Genomic DNA, 14,756 nt, shown 5'->3' with positions numbered 1-14,756 from the left:
GTTGATTTACAGTGTTGCGATAATTTCTGCTGTACAGCAAAGTGATTCTGTTATACATGAACACATATCTATTTTCTCTCAGTATCTTTTCCCACATAAATTATCACAGAATATTATGTGGAGTTCCCTGTAGGTTTTCAAAAAACTGAAGTATAGTTGATTTACAATATTGGTAGTTTCTGGTGTACAGCAAAATGATTCAGATATATATATATTCTTTCATATCATTTCCCATTATGGTTTATTACAGGATATTGAATAGTTTCCTGTACTATACAGTACAACCTTGTTGCTTATCTATTTTATATACAGTAGTTTGTATCTGCTAACTCCAAACTCCTAATTTATCCCTCCCCTACCCCCTTGTCCCTTTGGTTCCCACAGATTTGTTGTCCATGTCTGTGGTCAGTTTCTGTTTTGTAAATAAGCTCATTCATCATATTTTAGATTCCACATATAAGTGATATCACATGATATTTGTTCTTCTCTTCCTGACTTACTTCACTTAGTATGAGAATCTCTAAGTCCATCCATGTTGCTACAAATGGCATTATTTCATTCTTGTTGTGGCTGTGTAGTATTCCATTGTATACATCTACCACATCTTCTGTATTCACTCCTCTGTTCGTGAACAGTGAGGTTGTTTCCCTGTCTTGGCTTCTGTACACATTGCTGTCGTGAACACTGGGGTGTATATACCTTTTCAAATTATAGTTTCATCTGGAGAGATGCCCAGGAGTAGGATTGCTGGATCATATGGTAGTTCTATTTTTAGTTTTTTTAAGGAATCTCCATACTGTTTTCTATAGTGGCTGCACCAATTCACATTCCCACCAACAGTATAGGAGTGTTTCCTTTATTCTGGTGCTGTAGGTGTTTTACAGATAGCTTTTATCATGTTATTAAGAAAGTTGCCTTATTCCCAGTTTATAATTTCTAAACATCCTCTGAGAAAAATCAGTGGATTAGAAAAAAAGATTTAAGGGAGTTCCCATCGTGGCTCAGTGGTAACAAACCCGACTAGTAACCATGAGGACTCGGGTTTGAGCCCTGACCTCACTCAGTGGGTTAAGGATTCGGTGTTGCCGTGAGCTGTGGTGTAGGTCACAGATGCGGCTCGGATCTGGTGTTGCTGTGGCTGTGGTGTAGGTTAGCAGCTAAAGCTCTGATTCGACCGCCAGCATGGGAACTTCCATATGCCGTGTGGGTGTGACCGTAAAAAAAAAAAGAAAAAAGATTTAATAATACTTATTTCTACATTCTTCAGTTAAACCCTACCTCATTATGTTTCTTAACACACTGTTAAATTTAAATTGCAAATATTTCATTTTTGGATTTCTATATCCATATTCACAAATGAGATCCTTGACTTCCATATGCTGTGGGTGAGGCCAAAAAAAAATAAATAAAATCATCTGCCTTTGTCACACTCTTCCCTGTTTAAAAAGAAAAAATTAAACAGAGAAAAATGTCTTTGCTTTTCTCTGCAGTAATGTGTAATATTTGGTAAAACTTATTGCTGAGACTATCTGGGGGAGGTGGGGGGTGTCTTTTTTTTTTTTTTTTTTTTTTTTAGGGCCACACCCGTGGCATATGGAGGTTTCCAGCCTAGGGGTCAAATTGGAGCTATGCCACAGCCACATGGAATCCAAGCCGTGTCTGTGACCTACACCACAGCTCATGGCAAAGCCGGGTCCTTAACCCACTGAGCGATGCCAGGGATCAAACCTGTGTAATCATAGATGCTAGTTGGGTTCACTAACTGCTGAGCCACAATGGGAACTCCCTGGAGGGGTGTCTTAAAAACAATTTTTTTGTGGTATGACAAATAAGCTACAGTTGACCATTTAAACCATTTGAAGTACACGATTCAATGGCATTAAGTATGATTACAATGCTGTAAACTGTTACCACTACACATTTCCTGACCTTTCTCATGTTCCCAAGCACAATCTCTGTACCCATTGAACATTAATTCTCCACTCCCATTCCCCTTCTTCCCAGATGCTGTTTACTTAGAATTCCTGTCTCTGTGAGGTTGGTCTACAGTATCTGTCCTTTTGCAACTGGCTTATTTCACCTAATGTGATGTTTTCAAGGTGCATTCTTATTGTGGCAGGTTTCAGAATAGCCTTCCTTTTCAGGGATGAATGATATTTTACTGTATGTAGAGATCACATTTTGTTATCCATTCATTTGACGATGATACTTGGTTGCTTCTAGTGCCTGTTGTGAGAAATGCTGCGGTGAACGTGGGTGTACAGATATTTGAGTCCCTGCTTTCAAATATTTTGGATATGTACCAGACTTGGAATTGCTAGATCACATGGTAGTTGTACTTTCTTATTTTTTGAGGAACTGCCATACTGTTTTGCACAGTGGTCGTACCATTTTACATTCCACCAGCTGTGTACAGGGTTCCAGCCTCTCCATGTCCTTTCCAACACCTGCTGTTTGTTTTGATAATAGCCATTACAATGGGTTTAAGTTGGTATCATTGTGTTTTTGATATGCATTTCTCTAATGATTAGTGATGATGAACATCTTTCCATATGCTTATATGTTGTCACTGGAGAAATGTCTAAGATCTTTTGCCTATTTTTTTTTTTTTTTTTGCTTTCTTTTTGGGGGGCCACACCCACAGCATATGGAAGTTCCAGGCCTAGGGGTCAAATTGGAGCTGCAGCTGCCGGCCTATGCCACAGCAACACAGACAGGATCCCCAACCCAATGACTGAGGCCATGGATTGAACCTACATCCTCATGGATACTAGTTGGATTCATTTCTGCTGCACCACAATGGGCATTCCCCTTTGCCTATTTTTTAATTATTTTTTAAAAAATTGTTGAGTTGTATGAGTTCTTTATATTTTTTGGATATTAACTGCTATTATTTGCAAGTATTTTTTTTTCCATTTCATAGGCTGCCTTTTCACTTGGTTGATTATATATCCTTTGATGAATGAAAGTTTTAAATTCTGCTGTAGTCCAATTAATCTATTTTTACTTTTGTTGCCTACCTTGTAGCTTTTAAGAGCAGTATGCACCTTTTTTCCCCTGGTAGATTTCATCATTTGGACAAGAACTCAAAACAAAAAAAATTCATCTTGTGGTCTGAAATTGCATTCTGCAGTCACTTTCTGAGCAGTTGCCAAGCTCTGGGTCTCCGAGGAGAGGAGTAGGCTGGAGGCAGACCTGCCTCCACTCTTCCCATCTTTTCTTTCTGTCCCCTCCTCTCTGGGACTGGTCCCTTACCTGCATGGTGGAAATGTGGCCCCAGAGATGACCCCAGGAGCCCTGCCATTATCTGCGTGGTCAGGAAACCCTAGTGTCCAAGGCCCCCAGGTGACCTCGCCATAACAAAATGCTGTGTACAGAGCATGCATTTTTCAGCCCTCAGCAGAAACAGCGACCCTAGCCAACATGTACCCGGCCCACACGCTATCAGTGATCTTTTTCCTGAAAACAGTGACAGGGGAGGCATTCAAATCAAAAGCTTTTTTTTAGAACAAGTTATAAGGATATCATGCCGAGGCTAGACTTTTTTTTTTTGGCAAGGCTGTTGAGACTGTTATATTATGTTCCCACAATAGCATAAAATATATGTTTTATCACTTGAATGTAACCCAGACAATAAAGGGGCACCTGAGACTGGGAATAAGTCTTATGAGAAAGTCCAAACCAACCTTTAGTGATAACACCAATAGGGGATAAAAAGAATGAAGAATGGTTCCAGCTCCAGTTGCGGACCCGAGTGAGTCACGCCATGGGCCTGGGGCTCCCACCCCACTCACAACCTCCAATGCCAGCAGGTTACTCAGACCCCGTTTTGCATATCTTAGTTTCTTGATATGCAAAATGGGAATTGTAGTCTGAGAGCATGCCGGGGAACAAAACTACTGGAAAATGCTTCAAAATACAATATGTATTATTAATATCAAGTAAAGGACCAATATCAAGTAAAGGTAGAATTTTGCTTCTTGGTGCCGGGAACTTGATGTTTGTTTTCCTGTTTATTTTCATACCTAGTCAAGTGCCCAGAAGTGTGTTCTCTCTCAAAAATCCCCATTCCTCCTTCTGGTTGAATGATTCATCAAGAATCTTGGCCTATTCTGCTGCTGTTTCAGGGAACATGGACTCTGGGGAATGGACTGGGAACAGCCGTGACCGCCCCAGTGGCCTCGGGGTAAGGCAGCTCTGCCTGTGTGAGCCTCTCCTCAGAGCACGTGGGTGAGTTGTGGCTTGAATTTCCCATGCGCAGCCTGGGGTAGGGGTTTTGTAGGTCCACACAGTTCTACATCAGCAATATCAGGCAGCAGCCAGGAGGCCAGATGGGTGAATGCTCAACAGTCACTCTCAAGAAAGGGCTTGGGGATTGGAGGAAATTCCTACAACTAGAGTGAGCATTGCACTGTTTTTTAAAAAATATTCTGAAACATTGGTTCATTGTTTTTAAGATAAAGTGACAGGATAAAGGGCTTATGTGACGAATTACAGTCCGAGGATGTTAGAGGTCCTGGGGAGAGTGTCTACCTTTCCCCAGCCAAGGGGGCTTTTCTTCCTTCCTTTTTTCTTTCCTTCCTTCCTGCCTCCCTTCCCCCCACCCCCCCCCTTCCTTCCTTTTTTTCTTTCTTTCTGCCATGGTGCACAGAGGCTTGATGTGGGATCTTGGTTTGTGGACCAGGGGTTGAACCTGGGTGAAAATAATTCAACAGTGAAAGTGCTGAGTCCTAACCACTAGACCACCAGGGAGTTCCCCAGGGGCAGTTTCTAATGGCCAAAAAATCTCCTGCTTGTACATCCTCCTGGGATGCTATAAGGTCTGCAGAAACAGAGACCCCATAAAATACAGGAATAAATATGAAGGGACTAAAAAAATCCCAGAACTTTTATCTTGGAAGGTAATTTACAGATCTGAAAGTAGGCCAACCAAGCTACTTTTAAGATTTTAAAAGTCATTTGTATAAAACAGTCAAGTCTAGGGGATTCTGCCTCACTTAGCAGCTGATAGTCCAACTGGGGCATGTTAGGTTGGTAAATTGAGTGCTGCTTTTCATGTTGATCACAAAATAACTTCTTCTATTAAACTGTTTTAATGTGGTTTTAATTTAAAAGTGGTTTTGTTGCTAATTTTAATTTCACAACATTTTGAGAATATTCTCTGAAAGTGTTTATGTTGGAAGTTGATGGGAAAGAGAAAAGTCTTCAAAAGAGAAAATGTTGCTTTGCTGAAGGGTCAGGAATGGCTTTTGTATGGGCTGGGGGTCCTTCCTGCTGCCCAGGCACCTTGGATGCCACCCGCTGCAGGAGATAGAGTTGTGCTCCCGCCTCCTCTGATCACCCTGTAGGGTAAGCGGGGCTACTGCTCTGTCCTGCACATGAAGTAAGTACCTCAGGTCCAGAAAGAACCAGGTGATTTGTGTGGGCAGGGAATAAGCTCGTGGCAGAAACACAACTCAGGAGATGGTCTGTTTGGTAGGTCCGTGCACAAGTGCAAGGCCATGAAAGTGAAATCTCCTTTGTCTGCACAAGGCTGGAGCTCCTGTATTGTAACTCAATTCAGAAGGGGATGCACATAAACTGATAGCCCAAGTATTTAACACTCACAGGCCGAGGCTGGGGAGGACAGGCTGGGGAGGACTCGGTGCTGACGGGGCCGTGGGTCTGATATTATGGGTGAGGATTTCACCACGCCAAAAGCCAAGGATTCCAGAACACACAATACCCGGATGTTGCCAAGGGCACACGCAGATGGTGTAATCAATGACAAATCAGAAACAGGACATGAATTATGGGAGAGGAAAGAAACAGAAAACTGAGTCCACAGTTCCAGCTCTGAAACTCAAAAGAATTCCAAAGGGTCCTGTGAAAATTAAACCCTGGGGTTCAAGCAGATAGACATTCACCTCCTGAAAAACCCACCAACAGGGGGGCTGAGTACAACACTCCCAGGGGAAGCAGGCAGGCAGCTGACTTATGAATGGTCTGTGCACAGAAGCACAGGAGCGCCACAAAAGGGCCGGCCGGGTTCCCCAACCTGGAAATAACAGGAGTGCAGAACCAGGCTGGGGCCCTCTGCACAGTCCATGATCTGCAGTCTTTGGAGAAGTTGGCTGTTGATGGGAACTGTTGCTATCAATCATGTGCATAGTTCCGTTAGTGGAATGAGACTCTTTTTAATGAACAGTTCTCGCCTCTAGTTGGTGTCATTTTGATACATGTACTTTTCTAAAAAACAAAACAAGAACCTCTGTTTGAGAACATAGGATGTTTTGAAGATGATATTCTTGGCATTTAGAAAAGAGTAAACAGCTTCTCTTGGCTTCTGGATGGTAGCTTCCACCATAGGAATTTCGAAATTTGTTTTTAGGCCAAAGATAAATTACTCTAAATGACAGGGTAAAAAATTACTTTTGATTGTCATACTTAAAAAATCTATCAAAGGATGACGATCAGTCATTTAAAAGGTATTCATAAAATGTCTGTGGTTATTACATATGAACATAACCTGGACAAACACTGTATCTGCTGATATCTGTTAAAGGATAATGTCTAGGAAGAGGTGAGAAAAGACAGATGTTTGGGATTTAGAGACAAGGGCAGACAAACGGGAGGAAGTAAGAGAAAGAAACCCAGGTAGGGAGGCAGACGAAGAGAACATACTTGAGAATAAACACAAGGATCTTGGCCAAAGGTACTGAAACAGGTCATTCATCGTTGTGGATTGAACTGTGTCCCCCAAAGTCCACAGGTTGAAGCCCCAACTCCCAGGACCTCCGAGTGGGGCTGTGTGTAGAAACAGGGCCTTTACAAAGGTAATTTAATTAGAGTGAGGTCATGAGGGTATGTCCTAATCCAATGACTGGTATCCTTAGAAGAGGAGATGGGGACAGGGGGAGAAGAGGACACTCCGCAGGCAGGGGAGGGGGGGCCTCTGAGAAACCAGCCCCGCCCATACTTTCAGTTCAGAAGTCCAGACTTCAGGACTGCAAATTCCCTCTGTCCAAGACCCCTGGTCTGGGGTACTTTGTTACAGCAGCCTAAAACAACCCATACATTTATCCAAACTCAGCAGAGGAAGAAGGCAGGTTTAACCCAAAGTGGAGCCTGGGTTAAACAAGTGCATCCCACCACATTTGGCTGTATCACCAATGCCGCCCCTCTCCACCTCCTCTGCATCCGCCCCCACGGAGCCCCCAGAGCTGGGGAAACAGATGAACCCCTTACCCCCCTGTTTTTCTTTTTTGGCTGCCCCCCAGGCATATTAGAGTTTCTAGGCTAGGGATCAGATCCGAACTTGCCACCTAAGCCGCAGCTGCCACCTAAGCCACAGCTGCCAAAATGCCAGATCCTTAAACCACTATGCTGGCTGGGGATCAAACTTGTATTCCAGGGCTCCAGAGATGCTGCTGATCTTTTTGGGCCACAAAAGAAACTCTAGACAAAGCCCCCTTGTCACCAGTGTCAGCCTCTAGCCTCCCAGTAATAAAACTCATCTTGCACCACTCCTCCCCTCCAGAACCAAGGGAGGCGTTTGGCACCACGTAAGCTGAACTGATGCTGAACACACACACCACCTTCACATCTTCTGCACTGAGTACCACTTTGAGCATGTGGACAGACACGTACAGGAGAGGTGCCCCCCAGAGGGAGGGACAAGGGTGGGTCCTGGCAGCTGGGCACTGGCCCTGACCCTGGGGGTGGGGTGGGGCGTAGACCCTGGGACCTGAGGGTGGACAGACCAGTGCTGCAGCCTCGTAGCTGGGTAGGTAGCCTGGGGTCCAATGGGTCTTTCACACAAGCTGGGACATGAAGGGACGAAAGTCTACTAGGACTTCCTTTGTCCCCGAGAACTACTCTTGGGCTGACAGTAAAAAGCAGGACTGTCTAGGTGGGTTTGCACCAGATGATAATCCCAGGACTCTGTTAAGGCAGATGGATGGATGCTGAGAGGTCCACTACAGCCCCCAGGCTGGTGGAAGGGGTGTGGGTATGATTCCCTCCGCCCCCAAGACACCTGTTCCAGTCACCAGGACCACAGAGGCCCTGAAAGGGATGCACAGCAGCTACTGCAATCACAAGGTGTCTCCCTATCCCCCCTGCCTCCCACTCCCAGACCCAGGGTCATCCTGGGTGTGAATTCCTACCTAAGATCCAGGTTTCTGACAGGTACTTGACTGTTGCCTTCTTCTTTCCTGAGGAGGGTCCGATGAAGATGCTTGCCTGGTGAGGGACTCGCGTGACCTGGCCCCCACATAGCAGGACCAGCTCCCACAGCTTGGTTCTGGGTGGGTTGCTGGCTGGGCTGATGAACATGGTCGGCTGCTCGGCAAACAGAGTTCCCTGGTACTGCCCAGTGGACGAGAGGCGCTCCTGGCGGCAGAGCTGTCGGGCAGAGACAGGAGGGTTACCAAGGCAGCGAACCACCTCCTTGCTCAGAAAAGGCTGACTGCAGGGTCTGTCCTTTTACAGAAAAAGGACTGAAGGTAAGGTTGCAGTTCTTCATGAACTCTGAGGGTTAGGGGAGATGACAGATAACAAGCTGATAACATTTTTTTTTTGGCTGTGCCCATAGCATATGGAAGTTCTCAGGCCAGGGATGGAACTAGTGCCACAGGGAGACCCAAACCGCTGCAGTGACAATGCCAGATCTTTAACCTGCTGTGCCACAGCAAACTCCCAGCTGACAACTTTTTTTGAGGTGATCTATAAGCAAAACTCTAAGCAAACAAACTTATAGGCCAAAAAAAAGAAAAAAAAGAAGAAGAAGAAGTAGTTTAGGCCTTTGAATTATTACAAATTCAAAACCAAATTATTGAAAAGTAATCAACTGTTCAACTGAGCAGAAGGGCCTCTGCATCCCGCAAAACTGACCGACCGAGTGATCCTAGGTGAATGTGGACGTGGAGGCAGAAGCCTTGCCAGACACATGCACCCACTGCCCGGGATGGGACGATGGTCTTGGTCCTGGGGATCTGGGCTTCTGGCAGCAAGTGACGTCGCAGGCTGAAATGCTCTAACCCAGCCCCTTGGGGTACATGGTGTACATGGTATACAGGTGAAGCACAAAGCAGAAGGTGAGTGGGGGAGGGGCGAGTCCTGATGGAATTGGCTGAGAGTGCAGACCCTGGAGACTGTGCAGAAACGGGCTTTCAACTGCCTTCCTCTCTGCTCTGATAAAGGCACGGCCCTCCGCCTGGTCTGAGAGACCATTCTAAAACACATTTCACCAACTACAAGCTAATGAAGACTGGATAGTGCAAATGCCCTCTGGGAGATGCTGCGGGTTATCTGTGGTCCACATTTTGAGTATTTCCCTGAGGACAGATCTGAACAGTTGAGGTCAGCGGCTCAGGGAAATTAAGTGTTTTGACGGGAGGTCTGTGGGAAAAGAGATGGAAGGGTGCTTCTCATGGGAGGGAGATGGGTGGGACGGGTGGAGGCAGGGTACCCATCCCCAGAGGATATTATTGTGAAAAAAGCCCCAACTTCAATGGAACTGACACAATAAACTTAGACAAGGCTGTTACCCCAGCTTTGAAATTTGCCATAAGCTTTAATGTAAATCATTACATTTCAGAGCTTCCCTTTGACTTGGGTACTAACAGGACAAATGACAGTTCTATCTGTGTGCTACCTTTGTTCATATGTCAGTTACTTGCAGCATCCCTGAGAAGCAGAGAATGCAAAGGGCTAGTCCTTTAATTTTGCAGATGCAGACAATGAGGCAGAGGAGATCTGCTTTGGTTAAATGTGAGCCTAGCTGGAAGAGAGAACTTAGGAGCCACAAACTCAGTGAATCACTGGGCCATGCTGCCCTGAAACAGGATCAAGAATCTTGCTAAAGTTATTCGATTTTTTGGGATGCAATTTTTTGTTCTTTCTCATTCATTACCCTTTATTATCTTATGCCTTTTTCTTTTCTTTTTTTATAATTTTTTTTAAAATTTTCCCACTGTACAGCAAGGGGGTCAGGTTATCTTTACATGTATACATTACAATTACATTTTTTCCCCCACCCTTTCTTCTGTTGCAACATGAGTATCTAGACAAAGTTCTCAATGCTATTCAGCAGGATCTCCTTGTAAATCTAAGTTGTGTCTGATAAGCCCAAGCTCCCGATCCCTCCCACTCCCTCCCCCTCCCATCAGGCAGCCACAAGTCTCTTCTCCAAGTCCATGATTTTCTTTTCTGAGGAGATGTTCATTTGTGCTGGATATTAGATTCCAGTTATAAGTGATATCATATGGTATATATCTTTGTCTTTCTGGCTCATTTCACTCAGTATGAGATTCTCTAGTTCCATCCATGTTGCTGCAAATGGCATTATGGCATTCTTTTTTATGGCTGAGTAGTATTCCATTGTGTATATATACCACCTCTTCCTAATCCAATCATCTGTCGATGGACATTTGGGTTGTTTCCATGTCCTGGCTATTGTGAATAGTGCTGCAATGAACATGCGGGTGCACGTGTCTCTTTTAAGTAGGGTTTTGTCCGGATAGATGCCCAAGAGTGGGATTGTGGGGTCATATGGAAGTTCTATGTATAGATTTCTAAGGTATCTCCAAACTGTTCTCCATAGTGGCTGTACCAGTTTACATTCCCACCAACAGTGCAGGAGGGTTCGCTTTTCTCCACAGCCCCTCCAGCACTTGTTATTTGTGGATTTATTAATGATGGCCATTCTGACTGGTGTGAGGTGATATCTCATGGTAGTTTTGATTTGCATTTCTCTTATAATCAGCGATGTTGAGCATTTTTTCATGTGTTTGTTGGCCATCTGGGATGCAATTTTAAAAGGTATTGTATTTTTGTATTCTTTTTCAAATATTTCATTGTTAGTATACAGAAATGAGACTGATTTCTGAATGTTAATCTTATATCCTGCTACTTTGCTGAATTTACTGATCAGTTCAAGTAGGTTTTAGGTTGAGTCCTTAGGGTTTTCTATAAATAGTATCATGTCATCTGCATACAGTGACAGTTTTACCTTTTCTCTTCCTATTTGGATGCCTTTTCTTTTGTCTGATTGCTATGGCTAGGACTTTCAGTACTATGTAGAATAACAGTGGTGAGAGTGGGCTTCCTTGTCTTGTTCCAGATTTTAGTGGGAAGGCTTTCAGCTTTTCTCCATTGAGTATTATATTTGCTGCAAGTTTGTTATAAATGGCTTTTATTATGTTAAGGTATGTTCCCTCTATACCCACTTTGGTAAGAGTTTTTATCATGAACGGATGTTGGACTGAATACACCTGATCAAGGAGGTAAAAAACTTATATGCCAAGAACCATAAAATATTAATCAAGGAAATTAAAGAAGACATAAAGAAATGGAAAGATATTCCATGCTCCTGGATTGGAAAAATTAATATTGTAAAAATGGCTGTACTACCCAAAGCAATCTACAGATGCAATGCAATTCCCATCAAATCACCCATGACATTTTTTGCAGAACTAGAACAAATAATCCAAAAATTTATATGGAACCACAAAAGACCCAGAATTGCCAAAGCAATCCTGAGAAACAAAAACCAAGCAGAAGGCATAACTCTCCTAGACTTCAATATCTGTGTAATATTACAAAGCCACAATAATCAAGACAGTGTGGTACTGGTACCAAAACAGACATACAGACCAATGGAACTGAATACAGAACCCAGAAATAAACCCTGACACCTATGGTCAATTAATCCTTGACAAAGGAGGCAAGAACATAAAATGGGAAAAAGATAGTCTTTTTAGCAAGTATTGCTGGGAAACCTGGACAGCTGCATGTAAATCAATGAAACTAGAACACACCCTCACACCATGCACAAAAATAAACTCAAATGACTTAAAGACTTAAATATAAGACAAGACACAATCAAACTCCTGGAAAAGAACATAGGCAAAACATTCTCTGACATCAACCTTACAAATGTTTTCTCACGTCAGTCTCCCAAAGCAGCAGAAATAAAAGCAACAATAAACCAATGAGACTTAATCAAACTGACAAGCTTTTGCACAGCAAAGGAAATCAAAAAGAAAACAAAAAGACGACTTATAGAATAGGAGAAAATAATTTCAAATGATGCAACTGACGAGGGCTTAATCTCTAAAATATACAAACAACTTATACAACTCAATAGCAAAAAACCCAACAACCCAATGGAAAAATGGGCAAAAGGCCTGAATAGACTGTTCTCCAAGGAAGATATACAGATGGCCAACAAGCACATGAAAAAATGCTCAACATCCCTGATTATTAGAAAAATGCAAATCAAAACTACCATGAGATACCACCTCACACCAGTCAGAATGGCCATCATTAATAAGTCCACAAATAACAAATGCTGGAGGGGGTGTGGAGAAAAGGGAACCCTCCTGCACTGTTGGTGGGAATGTAAGCTGCTACAGCCACTATGGAGAACAGTATGGAGGTACCTTAGAAATCTATACATAGAACTTCCATATGACCCCACAATCCCACTCTTGGGCATATATCTGGACAAAACTTTCCTTAAAAAAGACGCATGCACCCACATGTTCACTGCAGCACTATTCACAATAGCCAAGACATGGAAACAACACAAAAGTCCATTGACAGATGACTGGATTCGGAAGAGGTGGTATATATACACAATGGAATACTACTCAGCCATAAAAAAGAACAAAATAATGCCAGAAACATGGATGGAATCAGAGACTCTCATCCTGAGTGAAGAAAGTCAGAAAGAGAAAGAAAAATACCATATGATATCGCTTATATCTGGAATCTAATATATGGTACAAATGAACATTTCCACAGAAAAGAAAATCAAGGACTTGGAGAATAGACTTGTGTTGTGGTTGCCAAGGCAGAAGGGGAGGGAGTGGGATGGACTGGGAACTTGAGGTTAATAGAGGCAACCTATTGCTTTTGGAATGGATTTACAATGATATGCTGCTGTATAGTACTGGGAACTATGTCTAGTCAGTTATGATGGAGCATGATAATGTGAGAAAAAAGAACGTATACATGTATGTGCAACTGGGTCACCATGCTGTACAGGAGAAAAAAAAAACTGTATTGGGGAAATAACAATAAAAAAATTAAAAAAAGAATCTTGCTAAAGTTGGGTGTTGTAACACATTTAAAAGTAGTTATAGAAGAAGCTTACAACTGAAACAACACAGAAGGGCATTGAAGTGAAGTGAGTTTTCTTAGGTTAGAGACCACTGTTTATTACTAAAATTGCCTTCTGTCTTTTCCTTAACAGCAAAGCACAGTTGTTTTTCAGGTGCTAACCTCTGCAGGGCTGCATATTCAGGATGGGGGACCCCTTCCCAGCCTAAGGGGGAAGACTCGGGTTTGGTCCAAGCGAACTGCAGGGACCTCATTTCCCTTATGAAGGACTGGGTCAAGCAGAGACTGGACCTGATCCTGGCCAGTGGGACCTAAGAGGATGCTGGAGGCCGTTTTCCACACCAACTCATATGAGCTGATGTGTAAGCAGCTCTGTCTCATCAACACAGGACACATGCAATTCCTGAAGCCATCTGAAGGCCACAAGACTCTCTGAGAATGGCCATGTGGGAAGATGGAAATGTCTGGATCCTGGGTAACATTTCAAAGTCACTGAACCAACAGTTCAGTCCTCTTGTCCTTCTAAAGTCTGGAAAAAAAACCCTTAGTTTTGAAGCTATTTTTATTAAGATTTTTGTTTCCAGAAGGCCAAACTTTTGAATGCTGCAGTTCGCAAAACTCTGCCACTTAATAGAGGTAACCTCTGTTAAGAGTTTGCTGTGTATTTTTTTGAATTCAGTATACACACGCACACACACATATACAGAAGATATGGTTTTTCTTAAACTGTATCAAGGATCAAGGATATATCTTGGTATATGGATAAGTAGAAACAAGCCTATTCCTAATCCTGTAGAAAGGACATATGTGAGGTTGTCTCACATTTAGAATGTTACTTCAGATGCTAATTTGATTCTTCACTCTTCTCCTGATGACATTTTTTTTTTTAGGGCCTCAACTGGAGCATATACAATCTCCCAGGCTAGGGGTTGAAATGGAGCTGCAGCTGCTGGCCTAAACCACAGCCACAGCAATGCGGGATCCAAGCCACGTCTGTGACCTACACTACAGCTCACGGCAACAGTGGATCCCCGACCAACTGAGCAGGGCCAGGGATCAAACTCGTGTCCTCATGGATACTAGTCAGGTTTGTTACTGCTGAACCACAACAGGAACTCCCTCCCACATTTATTGAATGCTTGCTGTCTATCAGGCATGTGCAAGGTGCCAGGAAGCAAAGTTAATTAAGACACAGTTCCTGACCTCAGTTTAAAGCATGTAATGCAAAAATCAATAAGTGAAAATGTTTCCCTTTATTTATTTATTCAGCTTGAAATCAGAGGAAGCAAATAATTACAAGGATCTGATTCTTCACTCAAAATAAATGTGGCTGTGTGCATGCTGACTTTCCAATCCTAAGTAAAATAATTCCTGGGGAAGTTTAATCAAGATTTAGGTTACTTGAGATTAAAAATTAATTTGGGAATTTATCCTCCAGATATACTCCCTGATGTCCATAAGAATATGCATGTATAGTTCATTGCCATAGAGACGGAGATGATTGGCAAGTTTTATTTCTATTATAAATACAATAGGACACGTGATTCTGTTTATTGCTGAGCTCCAGTTAAACTCATTTCAGTAGGCGGAAGGTTTCAAGAATGTGCTACTTCCCCAGCAGTCCCATTGTTATTCCTCTGGGCCCCCAG

The 14,756-nt window shown here is 43.0% G+C and overlaps 1 protein-coding gene across 9 annotated transcripts in view; it reads right to left on the bottom strand.

Moving 5' to 3' along the window:
• Positions 1–14,756, bottom strand: part of MCPH1 (microcephalin 1) — a 219,786-nt gene that overhangs the window by 14,007 nt on the left and 191,023 nt on the right. For all 9 annotated transcript variants that reach the window (XM_021075799.1, XM_021075801.1, XM_021075806.1 and 6 more), the window contains one exon: positions 8,148–8,385. In XM_021075799.1, the coding sequence (XP_020931458.1) occupies positions 8,148–8,385 (238 nt within the window). The remainder of the gene's footprint in view (positions 1–8,147; positions 8,386–14,756) is intronic.

Source organism: Sus scrofa, chromosome 15, assembly GCF_000003025.6.
Source record: "Sus scrofa isolate TJ Tabasco breed Duroc chromosome 15, Sscrofa11.1, whole genome shotgun sequence".
Taxonomy (NCBI): domain Eukaryota; kingdom Metazoa; phylum Chordata; class Mammalia; order Artiodactyla; family Suidae; genus Sus; species Sus scrofa.
Note: the sequence above shows the minus strand (reverse complement) of the source record. Positions and strands in the feature narration are given on the sequence as shown.